This window comes from Microtus oregoni, unplaced genomic scaffold (assembly GCF_018167655.1).
Source record: "Microtus oregoni isolate MIOR12 unplaced genomic scaffold, Mior012 000005F_ref0000423, whole genome shotgun sequence".
Lineage (NCBI taxonomy): Eukaryota > Metazoa > Chordata > Mammalia > Rodentia > Cricetidae > Microtus > Microtus oregoni.
This window is the reverse complement of record NW_024543064.1, coordinates 20,866,995-20,889,631: the sequence shown is the minus strand read 5'-3', so window position 1 is coordinate 20,889,631 and position 22,637 is coordinate 20,866,995. Positions and strand designations below refer to the sequence as shown.

The following is a 22,637-nucleotide window of genomic DNA, read 5'->3' as shown; positions in this document are numbered from 1 at the left end:
CTCAAAGAGCTCGAGGGGGCATCAGATGCACCTCTGGAAGATCACGCCTTGCCCCCTCCTTGCCAAAGAACTTCCCCATTTAAGCTGCTGATGGCATGCTACTTCCCACTCTAAGCAGAGTTCAACTTCCTTTTGTTTGAGAGTTTTGCACTGGCCTCTGAGGCCATATCCAGGATACGCGAGAGCTGGCCGTCTTCCAGTGTCAGGTCTGTGCTCCAGAGTTTGGTCAATACATCTTTACAAGAGTGAACCCATGCATGTGTACACAGATAGACTATTCTGGAAAGGGTTCCTGGTTATTTTGACACCTTCCCTAAAAGCAATACCTTCCTTGGGGTAAGATGATTAGGACACCGGATGACGGATGACCTGTTCCTAACTTCAGGAAAGGTAGCTTGTTCTGTCCATTTGTCAGTGAGGGGGTAGGAGGAACCCAACATTGTCAGTTACAACAAGATTTTTGTAGTTTGTTTTTTTTTTTTTAAAAAAAAAAAGGTTCTATGTGGAAATGAATGGGACAATGATAAAAATAAACATAATTAAAATTCCAAACCAAAACATAGCTCTTGGCCCCATCCCCAATTAGTCCTCCAAGACCACAATCTCCACATTGTGGACTTGATGCTGGTGTTCTTCCATCTCAGCCACCACTTTCTCCTCAGTCCTCAGCTCTGTCTCCAAGATGACTGCTTTGCCCTCATTGTCTTCAGCCTCAGGATCTGGGGCTGGGTCAATTTCAATGATGGTCTGCCCATCCTCCGAGGAGCTTTCAACTGCCTGGATTGCTGAAGTCAGGCCAGACTCCATGGCCACCAGCTCCACAGGGCTCACCATCGTGGCCATATTGCCTAGGGTACTGCCATCCTGCATAGTGGCAGAGCTTAGCAGGGCCAAGCTCGACGAAGGGTGGATGGTCACTGTGTCTGGTGAGCTGTTCTTGGCAGAGGAAACCACCGTGGCATAGCGGAAGAGCTGCGGGCCAGAAGGCAGCGTGTGGACAGTCACAGGACTGGAGGCCTGGCTGAGAGTAGCCACTGGAATATTGCCCATGGAGAAGGACTGCCCCACGGGGGTAATGGTGATAGGTGAGATAACAGTAAACTGAGGCTGCTGCACAGGAGAAGGGCTCAGGACAGTGGTGGAGGCTGGCCGCTGGAGCCGGGGTCTCTTTGGAGGCTTTGGGGTGCTCACAGGCATTAGTACCACATTCTGAACCGTCTGAGATTTCAGTCTAGGATCTTGGGCTTGCTTTTTTTGCTCTTCCAACTGCCGTTCCAAGTCTATGAGGGGAAAAAAACAAAACAACATCCAAACAGCTAGACTTAGCGAGGGAAAAAATGTCATCTAGGGAACATTAACCAGGGGGTCGGGAGACACAGGATCCTGTCACGGCTTTACACTGTGTGGCCTCAGGCAAGTCACACCAAAGTTTCTCAAATAACTTATGGAGATGATTTTTTTAAACCTTTTAGTAACTGCACTTAATGGTGTGATCATGAGCGGGGCAACAGTTCCGAGTCTATCAAAACTGTGCTCTTACTTACTCAACCCCACATACTCCTCCGCATTTTTTCATCTCTCAACAAAATACAAATCAAAGAAGCCTCCCATGGTCTTTCCCCCTTTCACAAGCAGGTGATTTACACGCAGGGCAGGAGCATATTAAGGACATGCTTTAGCACTGAGCCACACCCCCCAATATACACAGATACAAATATATATTTTTAATTAAATTTATATTTTTAATTATTTGTCTTATGGTGCACGTGTGTGTGTGTACATGTAAAAGTACACACCCTGGCCTCTGTAGAGGCCACAGAAGGTGTCACATATGCCAGAGCTGGAGTTACAGGTGGTTGTGAGATGCAGGTGTTGGGAACAGAACTCGGGCTCTCTGGAAGGACGTATACTCTTAAAGTAATGCTGAGCTGTTTTTCTAGCCACACCTACATCTATTTTAAATTGTACACAATTATGAGGCATAGTATAACATTTTTGTTTTACCTTTTGTGGTTTGCTCATGTGTGTAAGTGTACATGTATGAGCACGTATATGTAGATGCATGTGCAGACAGGAGGACTAAGTGTTTATCTCCTTTAAGACACAGTATCTCACTGGCCTGCAACTTAGCAATTAAGCTAGATTGGCTGGCTCACCGGCTAACTTTATCAATCACATCTATCATTTAAGAACATTTAAACCAGTGGTTGGAGAGATGACTCAGAGGTTGAGTATTGGCTGTTCTTCCAGAGTTCAATTCCCAGCAACCACATGATGGCTTACAGCCATCTACAATGGGATCTGATGCCCTCTTCTGGCATAGAGCATCATATACATAACCCGGACTACAGAGCAAGTCCTCATGTGTATAGAGCCAATATTTTACCTACTCAGTCAGCCATCTCCCCAGTCATAATTTATGATTATGACAATGGAAAATGTACAAAATCCATAGTTAGCAAAAACAGCCACATTGATAATGTAATAAAAAGGAAAGCTGATTCGTGTCTCCTGCCACCAACATTCCTAGATTATCAGAATAATCTAGTGACACATCAACCCTCCAAAGAAGAGAGGTGAGTCCACGTACCTGCCAGGGTATAGAGGAACTGCCCCTCACTCTGCTCCACTTGCTTCCGTCTGTTGTCCAAAACTCTCTTGACTGTGTCCATCAGGCCAAACGTATGTGCCACATTGTTCAAAACAGCAGCATCTATTGGAAACAAAGCACAGGCCTGTAGAGTCCAAACAGTCCCTGCCCTGCTGTGCTAGTTACAGACCTGAAAGAACCAGGAGCCCAGAGTGGAGCTACAAGCTTGGGAGATGGAGGCAGTACAATTGGAAGTTCAAGGCCAGCTTAAGCTACAGAGTGAGCTCTAGGCCATGCTGACCTATAAATCACACCTCCCCTCACTCCAAACAAGAAAAAAATGAAGAGACTATGGAATTCTCTTAAACACAGTTCAATAATTGCTGTGGTGGTGCTGGTTTTGAGAAAGGATCTTGTTGCCAGGCTGCTCTCAAACTGGCCAAGGATAGCCTTGAATCCTACACTCAGTCTTTAGTTCTGGGCTAACAAGTACTCATCGCCCTACCTGGCAATTTTAATATTTGTTGGTTTGTTTTTTGAAACAGGGTTTCTCTCTGTAACCACTTTGGCTATCCTGGAACTTGTTCTGTAGATCAGGCTGGCCTTGAACTCGTAGAGATCCTCCTGCCTCTGCCTCCCAGTGCTGGGATTAAAGGCGTATACCACTGCTTCGCTAGCAAGCTTTTTAACCCAGATTTACCACATCTATTCAATATGATTTTGTAATATATTTGAAGATCTTCCTACAAGTGGTAGGGTGCTTGCTTAGCATGCTGGTCCAATCCCTACCATTACAAAGACAAAAAGCAAAAATACATAAAAAGGTGAAATAAATAAATCTCTTTTTTCCTCCCCTGAGACAGTGTTTCTCTGTGTAACAAACAGCCCTGGTTGTCCTGGAACTCATTTTGTAGTCCAGGCTGGCCTCAAACTCACTGAGATCTGCCTGCCTCTGCCTCCCAAGTGCTGGGATTACAAAACATGCGCCACTATCACCTGGGAAAATCCTTCTTTCTTTAAAAAAGATCTATTTATGAGCAAGGAACTCAGGACCACGAGGGGTGCACCCACACACTGAGACAATGGGGATGTTCTATCGGGAACTCACCAAGGCCAGCTGGCCTAGGTCTAAAAAAGCATGGGATAAATCCGGACTAGCTGAACATAGCGGACAATGAGGAATAATGAGAGCTCAAGAACAATCGCAGTGGGGTTCTTGGTCCTACTGCACGTACTGGCTTTGTGGGAGCCTAGGCAGTTTGGATGCTCACCTTACGAGACCTGGATAGAGGTGGGCAGTCCTTGGGCTTCCCACAGGTCAGGGAACCCTGATTGCTCTTTGAGCAGATGAGGGAGGGGGACTTGACTGGGGGAGGGGGAGGGAAATGGGAAGCGGGTGCGGGGAGGAGACAGAAATCCTAAATAAATAAATAAATAAATAAATAAGAAAAAAAAAAGAAAGATACTTTTATAGGAGGCAGAGGCAGGTGGATCTTTATGAGTTCCAGGCAAGCCAAGGTGAAGACCTAAAGAAATTTCTTCTAATTGCATTCATGTCTGTGTGCGGGTGATGGTAGAATGGGTATAAAAAATATAAAGTCAACCTCAAAGTCTGTCAATAAAGGAGTGGATGAAATGAGCTATGCTAATTCTAAAAAAAAAAAAAAGATCTATTTATTATGTATACAACATTCTGCCTCCATATATGTGTGCAGGCCAGAAGAGGACACCAGATCTTATTATAGATGGCTGTGTGCCACCATGTAGTTGCTGGGAATTGAACTTCGGACCCCTGGAAGAAGCCAATGCTCTTAACCTCTGAACCATCTTTGCAGCCCAAAATAAATAAATAAATAAAAAATACAGGCATAGTGGTGGATGCTTTTAATCTCAGCACTTGAAAGGCAGAGGCAGACAGATCTCTGTGAGTTTGAGGCCAGCAGGTCAACACAGCAAGTTCTAGGACAGCCAAAGTTAAATAGTAAAACCCCATCTCAAAACTAACAAACAAAAAAAGAACAAAGACTAAACCTTGCATTTAGTTATAAATTCTGACCCATAGTTTGGAAACAGGATTGTAAAAGCTGGATGTGGTGGCGGAAAACTCTAGCTGTATCTATTCTGGAGGCTGAAGCAGGATAATTTGAACCTAGGAGCTCAAGATCAGCCCGGGCAATAAGATGAGACTACATTTCCAAATACACGACAGGCCAGGTGTGATGGCTCACCTGTAATCCTAGCATTTGGTGAGGCTGAGGTGAGATCACTGCCTTGAACTGAAGGCCAACCTGGGTTATAGATTAAGAAAACCACTAAATGGCTGGGTGTGGTGGCACTTACCTTTTCCAGAACTCAGGAGGGAGAAACAACAGTGAGGCTAGCCAGGACAGTCAAGGCTGTGCAGGGAGACCCTATCTCAAACAACAACAACAACAAACACACCACACCCGTACTTATCTGCACCTGCAATCTCACCCACTGCAACAGTTACTCTGGGGTTTCCTAGAATTCTTTTTTTGTTTGTTTTTCAAGACAGGATTCTTGAAACTAAATTTGTAGACAAGGCTGGCCCCAAACTTACAGAGATCCGCCTGTCTCTGTATTCAAAGTACTGGGAATAAAGGTGTGTGCCACCCAGTCTGGTCTACAGAGCTAGTTCCAGGACAGGCTCCAAAGTTATGGAGAAACACCCTGTCTCAAAAAAAAAAAAAAGTGCATGCCACCACCCAGCTTCCATAGTTTTTTTTTTGTTTGTTTGTTTGTTTTTGGTTTTGGTTTTTTGAGACAGGGTTTCTCTGTGGTTTTGGAGCCTGTCCTGGAACTAGCTCTTGTAGACCAGGCTGGCCTCGAACTCACAGAGATCCGCCTGCCTCTGCCTCCCGAGTGCTGGGATTAAAGGCGTGCACCACCACCGCCCGGCTTCCATAGTTTTTTGTACTCACCAGATACCATCTCTCGAAGATCTTTGCTCTTTCTGCCTGCTTCTTTCTCCTGGCTCATTATATCTAACTTCCAAAACGCAGGTTTGTGTTCTAAGCTCACCGCCCGGCATCAAAGGCCTTTCTTTCTACTATGAAAACAAGCACCCCAGCTTTCTGTATCATCTGCTTGGGTTTCATTCCAAGCACAGATTAATTTACACTAAAGTCGGTGTTTATTCTGATAGAACACTTCCTTGACACATGCAAAGCCCTTTGTTTCCTCTCCAGGGCAGAAACAATAAATGAGCCAATGAGATGGCTCACAGGTAAAGGGCTTGCTGCCAACCCCGGGGATCTGAGCTTGACTCTGGGGACCCAAACGACAGAATAAAAAAATTGCAAGTTGTCCTCTGGCCTCCACATATGAACTATAGCATGGATTGCATTACCCCCTCCACGCACGCACAATAAATAAATAAATAAATGTAAGCAAAGCTGAATTTTGTGGTTCAGGCCTCTAGACACAGCACTAAGCACGGGGAGGCAGGAGAAATTCAAGGCCAACCTTGGCTACGTAAAGTTTGAAGATAGCTTGGGATACTTGGGACCCTATCACAAAAAAACAAACAAAAAAAACAACAAAAAAAAAACATACTGAAGCTGGGTATGGTGCTTTATAACTTTAATCCCAGCATTTAGGAGGCAGAAGCAGGCAGATCTCTGTGAATTCCAGGACAGCCAAAGCTGTTACATAGAGAAACCCTGTCTCAAAAAAAAAAAAAAAAAAAAAAAAACCAAACCAAACAAACAAACAAACCTTAAAAAAAAAAAAGTTAACGACTAACAAGTTTAAGAATTCAGTGAAGCTAAGCACTGTGGTGCACGCCTTTAATCCCAGCACTCAGGAGGCAGAGGTCAGCCTGGTCTACAAGAGCTAGTTCCAGGACAGGCTTCAAGGCTACAGAGAAACCCTCTCAAAAAACAAAAACAAAGGGCTGGAGAGATGGCTCAGAGGTTAAGAGCATTGCCTGCTCTGCCAAAGGTCCTGAGTTCAATTCCCAGCAACCACATGGTGGCTCACAACCATCTGTAATGAGGTCTGGTGCCCTCTTCTGGCCTGCAGGCACACACAGACAGAATATTGTATACATAATAAATAAAAATAAATAAATAAAAACAAAAAACAAAACAAAAACAAAAAAAAAAGAACTCAGTGAACAGGGCTGGAGAGATGGCTCAGAGGTTAAGAGCACGGGCTGCTCTTCCAGAGGTCCTTAGATCAATTCCCAGCAATCACATGGTGAGATGCAACCATCTATAATGAGATCTGGTGCCCTCTTCTGCTGTGCAGGCATATATGCAGGCAGAACTGTATACGTAATAAATAAATAAATCTTTAAAAAAACAGGCGGATCTCTGTGAGTTCGAGGCCAGCATGATCTATAGAGTGAGTTCCAGGATAAGCTCCAAAGCTACAGAGAAACCCTGTCTCGAGAAAATCAAAACAAACAACAACAACAAAAAGAATTCAGTGAACATACAAACTGTGAGGCCTCATCATAACCCTATTTGTATGAAAAAGATACCCAGTCCACAATTGATGATTTCTTGAATGAAGGTTGATGTGAGAGTTTCCAGCTCACTGTGGGCAGTGTCACCTCTGGGCTGGTGGTCCCGGGTGCTATAAAAAGGTAAGCTGAGGGGACTAGAGAGGTGGCTTAGTGGTAAAGAGCACTGGCTGCTCTTCCAGAGGACCTGCGTTCAATTCCCAGCAACCACAAGGTGGCTCACAGCCATCTAATGAGATCTGGCGCCCTCTTCTGGCCTGTAGGCAGACATGCAGGCAGAACACTATACATAATAAATGAATAAATCTTTAAAAGAAAAGACCTGGAAACATACAATAAAGACAACCCTTCCCTGACACATACCCAAGCTGCTTTTGTTATGTTGTTTTACCACAGTAATAGAAACTTTAAAACAACATAACTGAAAAATAAAAATAAAATCTTTAAAACAATAAGATATTGCTGTGGGATAATGCTCTGATACACTATAAAGATTTGCCCCTCATATTGGTTTAATGAAACGCTGATTGGCCAGTAGCCAGGCAGGAAGTATAGGTGGGGCAACCAGACTAGGAGAATTTTGGAAAGAAGAAAGGCAGACACAGAGGAAGAGAGATGAGAAAGACAGCCAGCAGTGGTGGTGCACACCTTTAATCCCATTTAATCCCAGCACTCAGGCGGCAGAGCAGGCGGATCTCTGTGAGTTCGATGCCAACCTGGTCTACAAGAGCTAGTTTCAAGAGAGGCTCCAAATGTACAGAGAAACCCTGACTCGAAAAACAAAAAACAAAACACAAAAAAAAAAACAGGAAAGAACAAGAAAAAAGGATGCCTCAATGAGAAAAAGTACAAAGCGAAGTAGCTAAACATACCAAACCAAAGTTTAAAACCCAGTTAATTTAATGCCAGGTAGTGGTGGTGCACACCTTTAATCCCAGCATGTGGGAGGCAGAAGCAGGTGAATCTCTGTGAGTTTGAAGCCAGCCTGATCTACAAAGTGAGTTCCAGAACAGCCAGGACTGTTTCACAGAGAAACCCTGTCTCGAAAAATCAATCAACCAACCAACCAACAAATAAATAAATGAACAAATGAATGAACAAATAAAATCCATCAATGATAAAGTAAAAGAAGGCTGGGGTTCTACCTCAGTAGAAGAGTGCTTGCCTAGTATGCTGGGGCCAACTTAAATCTCTAGGACCACATAAATGAACAAAACACAGTCATGAACCATGAAAAACAATTACTTAATTTTTACAATCTTTACTTTCTTATCTGTAAATGAAGAGAATGGTACCTCTGCCTCAGAGTTGTGGGGCGAACAGGAACCTGAGCACAGTTGTGAATGCTCAAAGAAAGGAAGGCTAGTACCAGGCTCAGTGCACTTACCCGTGACCTGGAAGGGAGCCTGCAGGAGCCGCTGCTGAACGCCCCTGAGAAGTTCTTCTATCTCCTTCTGAATATTACAGACGACCTCCTCCATCAACCCTACATCAGCTATTCCTTTCCAGAACATCAAAGTGTCCTCTGGCACAGAAGGGATAAGACAAAAGGTAGATATTACCAGATACCTCAGCACGTCTATAATGCTAATTTCAATTTGAAAGGATTTTATGCTAAAACATGAAAGACTAGCTGTGTCCATGAGTTGGTACCTAATTATTAGCCCCTTCAGATACTAGGGGCTTGGGATAATTGCTTCAATTTGTCATGCCCTTGACTTGTTATGATTCTGGCTATAAAAACAGACATCTTAGTTCAATAAAAATATCCAGTTAAATATTAAATAGACATTTAATAATTAAGACTAAGTATTACTTGATTAAATTCAATTTTAATTTTGTTTTCAATTAGATAGGATTTAATTTTATAAATGTTAACTAATAAAGATAGTAAGCTAAATATTAATTAAATATAGTCTCTCTAGTTCTACACTAAACCAAACAGCTGGGTGGGAAGGCCTGTAAGTATCTCTAGGGTGATGGCTAAGTCTCTTCATGTATGTACACAGCAAATAGCAATAGAATCAAATAGGCAACAAATATTTATTAAATGAATGATCAAAAGGAGAAAGTGGGGCACGGGAGAGATGGCTCAGTGGCTAAGAGCACTGGCTGCTCTTCCAAAGAACCTGGGCTCAATTCCCAGCACCCACATGGCAGCTCACAGCTGTCTGGATGATTGCTCGGGTTAAAAGGAGCCGATTCCAGCTCTAGTTAGTACTCATGTTTATGAAGACTTCTGCTCTGTGCATAAACAAGGTCATAAACCTATAGGAGGACACAAGCTACACGAGGAACACATGAGCTACACAGGAAAGTACCTGAAATTTCTTCAGAGTCTTTTTTTACGCCCTCATCCGTGGCCATGGTGACAGCAGCAGTGAGAGCTGAGTTCCACTCCAGCCCAGCCTCTTCCATGCTCTCCTCTGAGATGGCAATCTGTGTGATGTTACCTAGCAGAGTCCATTAGAAAGAAAGACAGTCAGTTTTATGAAGAAATTCATAGTTATCCTCTCTCATACTTACAGCAGAAAGACCTTGTGATTCTAACATGATGCCTCTTCCCTATGTGTCCATAGTTTAAAATACAGATCTCTAGGTAAGCCAGGATGGACACTGAATTTTCTAAAGGAAACTTGCCTTGCTAAGGAAAAAGCTTTAAAAAAAAAAAAATTGCCAGGCAGTGGTGGTGCATGCCTTTAATCCCAGCACTTCAGAGGCAGAGGCAGGCGGATCTCTGTGAGTTCGAGGCCAGCCTGGTCTACAAGAGCTAATTCCAGGACAGACCCCAAAGCTACAGAGAAACCCTGTCTCAAAAATCCAATAAACAAAAAACTTCCAAGGGCAGTCTGCTTCCCAGTCAGATGTTTTTGAAAGTGACTGGGGGTAGGTGTGCCTGCCAGACCACCAGCTCCAGACTTACTGAGGATGGGAAAGACCTAGAATCATTTAAAAGAAGTGCATTTGTCATGAGCCCTACTATAGATGTGCTTGGTAGTAAGCATCTAGAATACCTGAAGCTGTTACAGCTAATGAATCAACCTGGGATGAGAAAGCAAGAGAAACAGAGATACACACACACACACACACACACACACACACAAATCTGATAGGAGACACATGAATAAATAGAACAGACATGGAACTGGAAAGACAGCTCAGTGGTTAAGAGCACATGTTGCTCTTCTAGGACCAGTGTTCAGTTCCCGCGACCCATGTCAGGCAGGTTACAACTGTCTATAACTGGCTTCCAAGGGTACCCACAAACATACACATGTGCCCACACAGACATAGAGACAGACACATATGCATACACAAGCACATACATAGCCACACAGATTCACACACAATTCAAAATCTTAAAACACACTTTACCTTTCAACTGTCTCTAAAAAGCTGAACAAAAACTGTGAGAAAAATCCAAGTGGCTCAGACATGTGTGAGCTCTATATACCGGAAGAGAGCTATAACCAAATAAATAGGACAACATGGACAACCAAGCAAAGTTTTGACAAATAAAAAGAAAAGAAATCATTTTGGAATATTCTTCATTTTCTAAGTAAAAGAATCAAATACATGAAAATTCTTTGCCAGACACTTTCCTGAAAGGGCCTTTAGGCTCCAAGAGATGTGGTTTGTAACTCACCTACTGATTACTCTCAGAATATGAGAGTTCACCAAAAACCAAACCAAAACCAACCCCACAAAGCCATGTGAGGTGGGTGAGGACTATATATAATTCCAACATTTGGGAGGCTAAGGCAGAAAGGTCGTGAGTTGGAGGCCAGCCTGGGTGCCCTCATCCCAAAGATTTCTAACAGCAGCTGAAACGCCTTTTATGCCACTGTGATGTCTCCAGAAGCTGTGATTAATCCATCATAATTCATATTCTCCCTCTCTCCCTCTCACCTAGATGATAAGAGGGTACCCCAAAACAAAATTCAAAAGCACCAAAGGTCAGCTGAACAGGCCTGAAACCCAGGACTCTCGGGAGCAGATTCGGGGGCATCCTAGGCCAGCCTGGACTACACAATCAGACTACATATCAAAACAAACAAAATCAAAGCAAAACAAGAGCAATAACAGAAAACAGCGTAGGCCCTATGTTTGAGCTGGTCAACACAGCAAATTCCAGGCCAGCCTGGGCTCTCTAGGAAGACTCTGAGGGCCTGTGCACCCACCTTAACATCTGCAAGAAAGTCTAGGTTGGTAAACTGGGGCTCACTCAGGTGAACTTCCTAATTCAGGCTCAGCCCAGCCACTGAGGTCCAGCCTCACAACATTTGAAGCTGTTAGCCACTCTGATGTACCTCTCTAATCTTATCTGCCGCCACTCAACCTGGCACGCCTGGAAAGTGAGAGTACTGAGTAAGCCCTGTGAGCACAGGACGTCTTTTTAATACTTGGTACAAGAAATAAGAATGTGCCAGGCGGTGGTGGTGCACATCTTTAATCCCAGCATTTGGGAGGCAGAGGCAGACAGAACTCAGTGAGTTCGAGGCCAGCCTGGTCTACCAAGTGAGTTCCAGGACAGCCAGGGATGTTACAAAGAGAAACCCTGTCTTGAAAAAACAAAAAAAGAAATAAGAATGCTGGAAATAAGGCAGGTGGTAGTGGCTCATGCCTTTAATCCCAACACTAAGGAGGCAGAGGCAGGTGGATCTCTGAGTTTGATGCCAGTCTGGTCTACAAAGCAAGTTCCAGGACAGCCAGGATGACACAGAGAAACCCTATCTCAAAAACAAAAACAAGAACAAACAAACAAACAAACAAAGATTGCTGGAAATAGAAGGTAGAGACAGAAGCACAGACAGTACTAATGATGATGATAATGAAAAAAGAAAAGAAAAAACATGATAAGAGTTGGCCAATAAGAATCAGTTAAAAGGGGCTAGAGAAATGGCAGTTAAGAGCACTGGCTGCTCTTTCAAAGGTCCTAAATTCAATTCCCAGCACTCATATGGTGGCTTACAACCATCCCTTTGAAATCTGGTGCCCTCTTCTGGCCTGCAGGCATACAAACAAGCAGGCAGAACTCTACACAAGGAAGGGAGGGGAGGGGAGAAAGAATCAATTAAAATAGATAGGCATGCTGGGCATAGTAGCACCTGCCTTTAATCCTAACACTCAGGAAGCAGAAACAAAAGGATCATTGGGACACAGAGAAACAATGTCTTGAAAAACACCCCCCAATAGAAAAAGAGAGAGAAACCAGGATGGGTGATTTCAAGCCTGTGTCCCAGGATTCTAGAACAGAGAATAGCCATGAATATAAGACAGCCTGGGGGGGCTGGAGAGATGGCTCAGTGGTTAAGAGCATTGCCTGCTCTTCCAAAGGTCGTGAGTTCAATTCCTAGCAACCACATGGTGGCTCACAACCATCTGTAATGAGGTCTGGTGCCCTCTTCTGGCCTGCAGGCATACACACAGATAGAGTACTGTATACATAATAAATAAATAAATATTTAAAAAAAAAATAAAAAAAATAAGTCAGCCTGGGCTACACAGTGAGTTGCTGACCAGCCTGGGTAACAGAAACCTAGTCTCAAACCAAACATGAGTTTTTTTAAGAGGAAAAAGGGAATCCAGGGCTTGGAGTCCAGCCAAATTCTGCAGTATCTTACAAGACAGCACAAAAGCACATCAATACTGACAAGAACGGGAAACCGGGGACACCAGGCATGGTGATTTATGTTTGTGATCCAAGCACTTGGGAGGCAGAAACAAGGAAATCACAGTAACTTCAAGTCCAGCCTGGGCTACATGGTAGGATGGTCTCAAAAGCAAACCAAACAACAAAAGCACAAGGGAGAAGCGATGAGAAGGAGAGAAGAGCTGGTAAACACAGTGGCAGCCCGGGCGGTTTCCTACCCCCTACCATCAGCCGAGGTGGGGGTCTGCACTACACTTGTCTGCTGGCCTGGCACTGGTGCCCTCGCACTGCTGATCAGAAGGTCAAACTTGGTACTCCTGCAGGTATTGGAGCAAACTTTGTCATGCTGGTAAAAATCGATCTGCCCGGAGTCCATCATTTTCCTGTAGAGAGACAAGACGCAGTTCAGCCCACATTTCACCTACGAGAACTATGAGAACTGAGTTTAGACGAGGACCATCTGCTGATTTCATGGTGGAAATTAGAGAAGCCCAATATCTGACGTCATAAAACTGAAAATTCTAATTGGAATTATCAAATGTTCATTGGTCCTTCCCACATTGACCACCACTTCCCTTCTGAGCTTCCTCGACAACAAGCCTTAGATTAACTAAGAATGTCAAGAAAGTCATTAAAACCCAAAGCTGAAAGTCCCAACACTTGGGAGGCAGAGACCCTGTGCATTCAAGATCAACCTGGTATACACAGCCAAGTTCCAGGTTATCCTGAGCTATATAGTGAAACCCTATAACAAAAATAAAACAACCACAAGCCCAGCAGTGGTGGTGCATGGCTTTATTTCCAGTCCTTAGCAAGCAGAGGCTGGCAGATCTCTTGAGTTCGAGGCCAGCCTGGTCTACAAAGCAAGTTCCAGAATAGCCAAGGCTACACAGAGAAATCCCGTCTCAAATAAACAAAAAAAATAATAAAATAAAATTTACAAAATTAAGTCTCCTAGAAGTATTATACAACACTGATGATAGATAGGGCTAGAGAGATGGTTCAGTGGTTAAGTACACTGGTTGCTCTTCCAGAGGTCGTGAGTTCAATTCCCAGCAACCACATGGTGGCTCACAACCATCTGTAATGAGATCTGGCGCTCTCTTTTGGAGTGTGGGCACACATGGAGGCAGAATGTTGTATACACAACAAATAAATAAATTAAAAAAAAAAAAACAACACTGATGATAACAAATCCTTTCTGGAAAATGTTCTTGTAACAAGAGCAATGAGGCCCTACTATTACAGACCATAAGCAAAACCAGGAAGCATTTTAAATTTTAGTTCTAGTACAACTCTATGTTACCCTGTCACTTGGCTTTCACTAACAGATCTCTAGGCAGTCTCAGTTTGGTTTTTCGGGACAGGGTTTCTCTGTGGCTTTGGAGCCTGTCCTGGAACTAGCTCTTGTAGACCAGGCCGGTCTCGAACTCACAGAGATCCGCCTGCCTCTGACTCCCGAGTGCTGGGATTAAAAGCGTGCGCCACCATCACCCAGCTGCAGTCTCAGTCCTTTAAGCATTAGTGGGGAAACTGGCACATGCTCGAATTCCTGGGCAGATGAAACAAGAACAAAACGGAAAGGAAAGGTAATCCTCTCAAATCCTCACCTGTAACGAACCCAGGGGACCTGGGGTCTGCAGAGAATGTGTCGCCACCACAGAGAAACTGTCCCAATGGAAGCAGCCCCTTGTCTGTGTTTGGCTTCCATACAGGGTCTCTTTATAGAGACCAGATTGGTTATGTCATCCAGCTTGACCTTAAACTTGAGATCCTCCTGCCTCTGCCTCCCATGTGCTGAAATTAAAGGTGCCACCACACCTGGCTGGACATTTTTAATCTTGACCTTAAAATTTTTGTTTTTGGGGGCTGGAGAGGTGGCTCAGAGCTTACGAGCACTAGCTGCTCTTCCAGGGGAGCTGGGTTCAAATCCCAGTACCCACATGGCAGCTCACAATCGTCTGTGACACCCATGGCAAAACATCAATGCACACAAAATAAAAATAAATTAAAAAAAGGTTTTTGTGTTTTTGTTTTTATAATTCTATGTATATGGGTGCTTTGCCTGCATGTATGTCTGTGTACTGTGTGTACACCTGGTTTCCATGAAGGTTAGAAGAGGGTGTTGGATGCCCCTGGAACTAGAGTTACAGATGATTGAGAGCTGCCATGTGGGTGCTGGAAACTGAACCCAGAACTTCTAGTAGGGCAGCCAGAACTCATTTCTCCAGTTCTAGGTTTTTTTTTTTCCTAAAGATTTATTTATTATGTGTACAACTTTCTGCCTCCATGTATACCCACATGCCAGAGGAGGGCGCCAGATCTCATTACAGATGGTTTGGAGCCACCATGTGGTTGCTGGGAATTTAACTCAGGACCTCTGGAAGAGCAGACAGTGCTCTTAACCACTGAGCCATCTCTCCAGTCCTCCAGTTCTAGGTTTTACATTTAAATTTTTTCTATCAGTAGGTGAGCATTCAAGGCATACTAATTAATGTATTCAACATGGAAAACTACAATGGTAAACTTGTTGGAGCAAAAGTTAGGGTGGATGAGAGCTATTCCATATGCTGACATCTGTTTCTTAGACAGCGATGGCAAAGACAGCAAACATCATGCAGGGCTTCTACTTTAACAGGGTATCGCAGGATCCGTCGGTCATGGCTGTCACACTTACTCAACACCTAGCTTTGCTCTCTCTATGTAAGGATGACAGGGAAGACTATTAGCTCCTCGGAGCTCCTCTGCCAAGAAAGGATCCTGTCCAACCTCCTGACATCAGTACCCGAAGTCAGGCATGCTGGTGTCAGTCTTCGCTACACGGCAAGTTCTGGGCTAGAACTAAATGAGACTCAAAAACGAAAAAGAAAGAATGAAAAATCTAATGCAGACGCTGGGCTGAGGTTGAGTTAATAGTTAGAGGTCACGGTAACTCAGTGGTAGGGTGCTTACGTAGCATGCACAAGGCCCTGGATTCCATCCCTAGTGTCACAAAGTTAAAAACCAAAATATTAAGGACAAGTTGACGAAGGTCAAATGGTGTAGAAGATTCTTCCCTGACTAAGTGCATCATTGAGACGCACTTGGCTGTCACCAGCACTCACCTGAGCATGATGCCACCTAGACGAATGGCTCTCTTCCAGTCCTTCAGAGTGGACTTGCCAGCCAGATGGACAAAATGCTTGGGGCTGATCAATTGATCATTGAACTAAAGGAAAAAAGAAAAATCCAAAGTAGTCCAGTGTCAACTTAGATAGGTCAACAAGGAAAGAATGAAATGTCACTTGCTACAAACAAATCCCCCCCGGACAATTTCACAAGCCCTATCTGTGTCACTCAGCCTGCTGTCCCATGGAACCAAACATTATCCTTCTCGGAGTACCTCCCTTTTCCTAGGATAAAGCTACAGCGGATGAGGATGAGAAAGAACCGTGCTAAACAGTATCTACAAATCCACCTAGATTCTGAAGCAGGGGGCTGGGCCTAGTGCTCGAGAGGCTGGTCAAGTCACTGAAGAAATCAAAGTAGTGCTAAAGATGGGTGGGCCAGGGAGATGACTCGCCCGTAAAAGCACTATTTGTGCAAGACTACAGACTGACTTCCATCCCAAAAATCAATTAAAAACTGGAGGCTGTGAACTGCATCTGTAGTTCCAGCACTCTTACTGTGAGATGGAAATCAGAAGACTCCCCGGGAAGATGCAAGACTGATGGAATACTCAGTATAGCAGTAGAATCAAACACTCAAACACACACACACACACACGACCCTTTTGAAAGTTTATTTTTTTTTCTTTTTTTTTTAATATTTATTTATTTATTATGTATACAATAATCTGTCTGTGTGTATGTCTGCAGGCCAGAAGAGGACACCAGACCTCATTACAGATGGTTGTGAGCCACCATGTGGTTGCTGGAAATTGAACTCAGGACCTTTGGAAGAGCAGGCAGTGCTCTTAACCACTGAGCCATCTCTCCAGCCCTGAAGGTTTATTTTTATCTTATGTATATGGGTGTTTTGCCTGCATATGTGTCTGCATCACATATAAACAATGCCCACACAGGCTGGGCGGTGGTGGCACACGCCTTTAATCCCAGCATTTGGGAGGCAGAGGCAGGCAGATCTCTGTGAGTTTGAGGCCAGCCTGGTCTACAAGAGCTAGTTCCAGGACAGGCCCCAAAGCCAGAGAAACCCTGACCCAAAAAAACAAAAAATAAACAAACAAACAAAAGCAAAATTAAAGATGAAAACAACTGCAAAACAAAAAGCTGCGGATTGAAGCTGGAAGGACAGCTCAGAAACAGAGCGCTTGCCCCCATGTTCCAGACCCTACATCAGAGCCTTGCGTTTCCCTTTAGAAGCTCATCTGGTGAGAGAGAGACAAGGGACTGAGAGGAAACCTCCAGGCCGAGACAATTACCTTGACACACTTCACATTTATTCCTGGACACACAAACTTCTTCCAGAGGAGGATGGCTTTACTCTCTCCACAGGTTATAGGGTAGGCAATTTCCATATCCTCGTTTGCTTCTATGCTGCTTGCATCTGAAAATGGAAAAAGCAATCCACTATTTATTGATTTTTTGTTTCCTTTTTTTTTTTTTTGATTTTTCGAGACAGGGTTTCTCTGTAGCTTTGGTGCCTGTCCTGGAACTAGCTCTTGTAGACCAGGCTGGCCTCGAACTCCCAGAGATCCGCCTGCCTCTGCCTCCCGAGTGCTGGGATTAAAGGCGTGCGCCACCACCGCCCGGCTCCACTATTTATTGAACAATTCTTTCCTAAATTTAAATTCCAAACGTACAGTTTTCAGGTCCCTCTTAAGCCATATTTTTATTTATTTGTTTGTTTGTTTGTTTAGAATACGGTCTCACGTAGCTCAGGCTGGCCTTAAACTCAGTATACAGTAATGATGACCTCAGATTACTGATCCTTGCACTCTAACAACTGAGCTATATTCCCAATTTTAATAGATGAAAACTTTTTTTTTTTTGGTTAATGTAACATATTGATAGTAAGTGATCAAGTGACAGGTCTACCATTTTTTAATTGGTTGGTTATTTTTTTTTTTTTTTGAGACAGTCTTTCTATGTAGTGCTGGCTGTACAGGAGCCTGGAACTCAGAGATGGCTCGGCCTCTGCCTCTTGTGTGCTGGTATTAAAGGTGTGCGTCACCATGCCTGGCAAGTCGGCCATCTTAAACAACAGTGTCAGTAGGTACACTGCATTGGTAGGGACAGAAAATAAGGCACAAAAGGGCAGAAATCATAGGCTGGGAGCACAGCTCAGTAGTGGAGCATCAGCCTTGCCTGGACAAGGTTCCAAGTTCCATTCCCAGAACATACAGAAACTCTCAACCAGCATGCTGAAGTCGAAGGCACTGGACAGAATGGCAGAAAGACTTACCAATTCCTTCTTCAATTTTGTGTATCGTGTGTGCTTCTACAGCTACAACTGCTGCGTTGCTCTCCGACCCAGCATCATAAATCCTGTTGTAAAAGTGTCCATCGGTAAACAAACTACATAAATCATGAAAAAATTAATATTCACAGCACGGAGTTAAGACATTTGTTTGCCATCTATCCCAAAAGGAGTAAAGTAAATGTATTCTATCACACCACCTTAGTACTATGACAAGTTTTCCACTGTACTTAAACTCCAAAAGGTCCAGAAATGCTTACTGCTAGAAAAATGAGACAATTCACCTCACCCCAAGTAAATTAATATTTGCTACTGCATTACACTGACTTTTTCCTTGATAATTTTTTTAGTACAAAACACTTTTAATAATTTATTTGTATTTTCTGTACATTGGTGTTTTGCTTGCATGTATGTTTATATAAGGGGGTTGGATTCCCTGTAACAGGAGTTACAGACAGTTGTGAGCTGGGAATTGAACCTGGGTCCTCTTAAAGAATGGTCAGTGCTCTTAACTCTAAGCCATCTCTCCAGCCCTTTCTTTTTTAATTTTTATTTTTTTTTTCTGTTTTCTTTTTTTTTCTGGTTTTTCGAGACAGGATTTTCTCTATGTATCTCTGGCTATCCTGGAACTCACTCTGTATACCAGGCTGGCCTCAAACTCATAGGAATCTGAAAAGTTTTTACACCCCGATAAAATTTCTCTGCCATCGCAATAACCCAAATCAGACCAAATCAAACCGAATTAGAAAAAGCCCAGGTTTAATGGCTACCAGTGCTCCCAGGGGGAGACCGGAAAACCACGTGTTCGGTCTCTGGGGGACAATTTAAATACCCTGTGGGAGTGGTCTTGAGCCTCTCTGGGGAGGAGTTACCGTTTGGCGGGATTATTCTGAGGTGGAGTCTGGACTGAGGCAACTCCCAGAGAAAGGGGCTTATAAAATGGAATTTTCCACCAAACAGTCCAAACTCCTTGGATACATGGATGGCTGGGGTGAAGCCCCAACCCAAACAAGATCCACCTGCCTCTGCTTCCCTGAGTGCTAGGATTAAAGGCATGTGCCACCACTCTCTGGCTTCTTTAATAACTTTAAAGATTTATGTTACTTTTGTGTATAAAGTCATATGATTGCTTGTATACACACACACACACACACACACTTGTGTGTAAGTGCGTGCGTGTGTGTGCCTAGAAGAACAGGATGGAGTGTCAGAGCCCATGGAGCTAGAGCTACAGGGAGTTGTGAGCTACCAGATGTGGGTATTGGGAACCAAACTTGGGTCCCATGGAAGAGCAACATGCTCTCTGTAACTGCTGAGTCAACTCTTCAGCCCCTTCCTCCATAACTTTAAATCACTGGTTCTCAACCTTCCTAATGCTGAGACTCTTTAATACAGTTCCTTGCTGGGTGGTGGTGGCACACACCTTTAATTCCGACACTTGGAAGGCAGAAGCAGGCAGATCTCAGTGAGTTCGAGGCCAGCCTGGTCTACAGAACTAGTTCTGGGACAGCCAGGACTGTTGTACAGAGAAACCCTGTCTTGAATAAACAAAACAATGGTGCTCAAACATACATGCCGTCCAAACATCCATATACATTAAAAAGCAAAGAATAACATCAACAAAATGAAAACAAAAATTATTCATTATGAATCCAAAATGGCAGCAGGAAAGTCAAGAATGGTGACAGAATCTTGGCATGTCCATTTCTTCTGAGAACTCTAAATATGTTATAATGGGTTGGTGGTGGCACACGCCTTTAATCCCAGCACTCAGGAGGCAGAGGCAGGCGGATGGGGACTTATTTGAAAAATTATTAAGCATTTAGCGATGGCTTTATTTTATTTGAGATGCTGGAGATGCAACTCAGGGCCTTATGCATACCAAAGAAATACTGAACCACTGGGTGACATTTCCAGAAGATTCTTGTAGTTACTGGGTCTTTTCACTGGACTTTTGTTTGTTTTGAGATTGTGCTTCATGTAGTTCAAGCTGGTCTCAAATTCGCTATATAAGTATAAAACTATCTAAACCAAAACAAAACAAACAAAAAAAGCCAGGCCGTGGGCTGGAGAGATGGCTCAGTGGTTAAGAGCATTGCCTGCTCTTCCAAAGGTCCTGAGTTCAAATCCTGGCAACCACATGGTGGCTTACAACCATCTGGAATGAGGTCTGGTGCCCTCTTCTGGCCTGCAGGCATACACAGAGACAGAATACTGTATACATAATAAATAAATAAATAAATATTAAAAAAAAAAGCCGGGCCGTGAGTTCCAGAACACCGTCTCTGTGCACACATGGGAAGACTGTTCCAATCTACCTTTACTGCCTAATGCATTCCTGCAAACATGTACATAAAGAATACCTGGAAAAGTAAAATATGAGTAAGTTTAGTGCTCCATGACTGAAATTCTAACACTTGGGAAGGTGACACAGGAGGATATGTAGTTTAAGGTCTGGGCTTCATGATGAGGTTAAGAAGACTGTGTTTTGGCCAGACAGTGGTGGTACATGTCTTTAATCCCAGAACTCAGGAGGCAGAGGCAGGTGGATCTCAAATTCAAGGCCAACCTGGTCTAGAGAGTGAGTTCCAAGACAGTGAGGGCTACACAGAGAAACCCTGTCTTAAAAAACAAACAAAAAGAACACTGCGTTCATCCAAAGCACCTACCCACATCCAGTGACTCACAACTTCCTTTAACTCCAGCTTCAGATCTGGCTCCCTCTTCTGGTCCCTGTGTGCACCTACACTCATGTGCACATTCCCTTGCAAAAATGCACTCAAAATTTTAAAAATTAACAAAAGATTAAACAAACAGAAAGTTGGAGGCAGTCTTGCATACCCTAATACCAGCATTGGAGAGGGAGAGGCAGAGGGCTGGGAACACAAGGCAAAACTGTGCAGCCCAGCAAGACTCTGTTTCAAAACAGACAAAAATGTATGAAGTATCAAATTCTCCTCCATGGCCTCTCCTGGCCCCACCCCCAGTTTTTAAACCAGCCTTGGTCCTCAGGCCAAAAGTCTCTTTTTCTTGGTCCAGGTACACCTCAGCTTTTCTTTGCTTGTTTTCGTGATTTTGTGTGTGTGTGTGTGTGTGTGTGTGTGTGTTTGGAGACATGGTTTCTCTGTATAACAGCCCTAGGTGTCCTGGAACTTAATCTGTAGACCAGTCTGGCCTCAAACTCACAGAGATCCTCCTGCCTCTGCCTCCCAAGTGCTGGGATTAAAGGCACGCACCAGCACCGCCCGGCACAAGTCAATCTTTTATTTATTTATTTATTTATTTATTTATTTATTTATTATGTATACAATATTCTGTGTGTATTCCTGAAGGCCAGAAGAGGGCGCCAGACCTCTTTACAGATGGTTGTGAGCCACCATGTGGTTGCTGGGAATTGAACTCAGGACCTCTGGAAGAGCAGGCAATGCTCTTAACCACTGAGCCATCTCTCCAGCCCAAGTCAATCTTTTTTAAAAGCCAAATAGTAGTGGTGTGCTGCTGGGAATTGAACTCAGGAACTCTGGAAGACCAGTTAGTGCTTTTAAACACTGAGCCAATTCTCTAGCCTCTTGTTTTGTTTTTAAAGACAGGATTTCTCTCCACAGCCCTGGCTATCCTGGAACTCACTCTGTAGACCAGGCTGTCCTGGAATCAGAGATCCACCTGCCTCTGCCTCCCAAGTGCTGAGAATAAAGGTGTAAAGGCACCACTGCCTGACCTAATTTTTTTATTTTATTTTGTATATATTTTAAAAAAGATTACCCTTTAAAGTCAGGAAGGGCAGCACATGAGAAGCACTGAGAAGGCTGAGGCAGAAGAACAGTTAAACTCAAGTCCAACCTGGGCTGTATAACAAGACCTTGTTGGTTTTTTTTTTTTGTTTTTGTTTTTTTTTTTTTTTGTTGTTGGTTTTTTTTTTTTCGAGACAGGGTTTCTCTGTGGTTTTGGAGCCTGTCCTGGAAGTAGCTCTTGTAGACCAGGCTGGTCTCGAACTCACAGAGATCCGCCTGCCTCTGCCTCCAAAGTGCTGGGATTAAAGGCGTGCTCCACCACCGCCAGGCACAAGACCTTGTTTTAAAAAGGAAAGAAAACCAGACGGACACACTTTTTCTCCCCCACCCAAAACAGAGTTTCTCTGTGTATCCCTGGCTGTCCTAAAACTCACTCTATAGACCAGGATGCCCTGGAACCCAAGAGATCCACCTGCCTCTGCCACCCAAGTGCTGGGATTAAAGACGTGCGACACCACTGACCTGTTTGAAAGAAAAACTTAAATTTTACCTTTTAGGGTTAGCCTATAGCATAGCTCGGTGGTAGATGACCTGTGCATGAGAGAGGCCCCAGGTTTGATTCTGGACATTGCGGAAGCATTTTAGTCAACGTTCCTGTCTAGCTGATCGTAACCTCGGAACTCACAGGCCACTCAACCCTGCCCGTCTTCACGATGTAAGGTTCCATACTTACATGCACTTTTGTTTTACATCTAG

At 43.8% G+C, this 22,637-nt stretch overlaps 1 protein-coding gene across 3 annotated transcripts in view; it reads right to left on the bottom strand.

Moving 5' to 3' along the window:
- Positions 1 to 442: 442 nt before the first annotated feature.
- The window catches only part of Gmeb1 (glucocorticoid modulatory element binding protein 1), a 34,170-nt gene continuing 11,975 nt past the window's right edge, over positions 443 to 22,637 (bottom strand). For all 3 annotated transcript variants that reach the window (XM_041652347.1, XM_041652346.1, XM_041652348.1), the window contains exons 3-10: positions 18,136 to 18,218; positions 17,153 to 17,277; positions 15,837 to 15,940; positions 12,958 to 13,115; positions 9,401 to 9,532; positions 8,467 to 8,604; positions 2,591 to 2,713; positions 443 to 1,280 (exon numbers count right to left, since the gene is read on the bottom strand). In XM_041652347.1, coding sequence (XP_041508281.1) covers positions 583 to 1,280; positions 2,591 to 2,713; positions 8,467 to 8,604; positions 9,401 to 9,532; positions 12,958 to 13,115; positions 15,837 to 15,940; positions 17,153 to 17,277; positions 18,136 to 18,218 — 1,561 coding nt within the window. In that variant the 3' untranslated portion in view covers positions 443 to 582. The remainder of the gene's footprint in view (positions 1,281 to 2,590; positions 2,714 to 8,466; positions 8,605 to 9,400; positions 9,533 to 12,957; positions 13,116 to 15,836; positions 15,941 to 17,152; positions 17,278 to 18,135; positions 18,219 to 22,637) is intronic.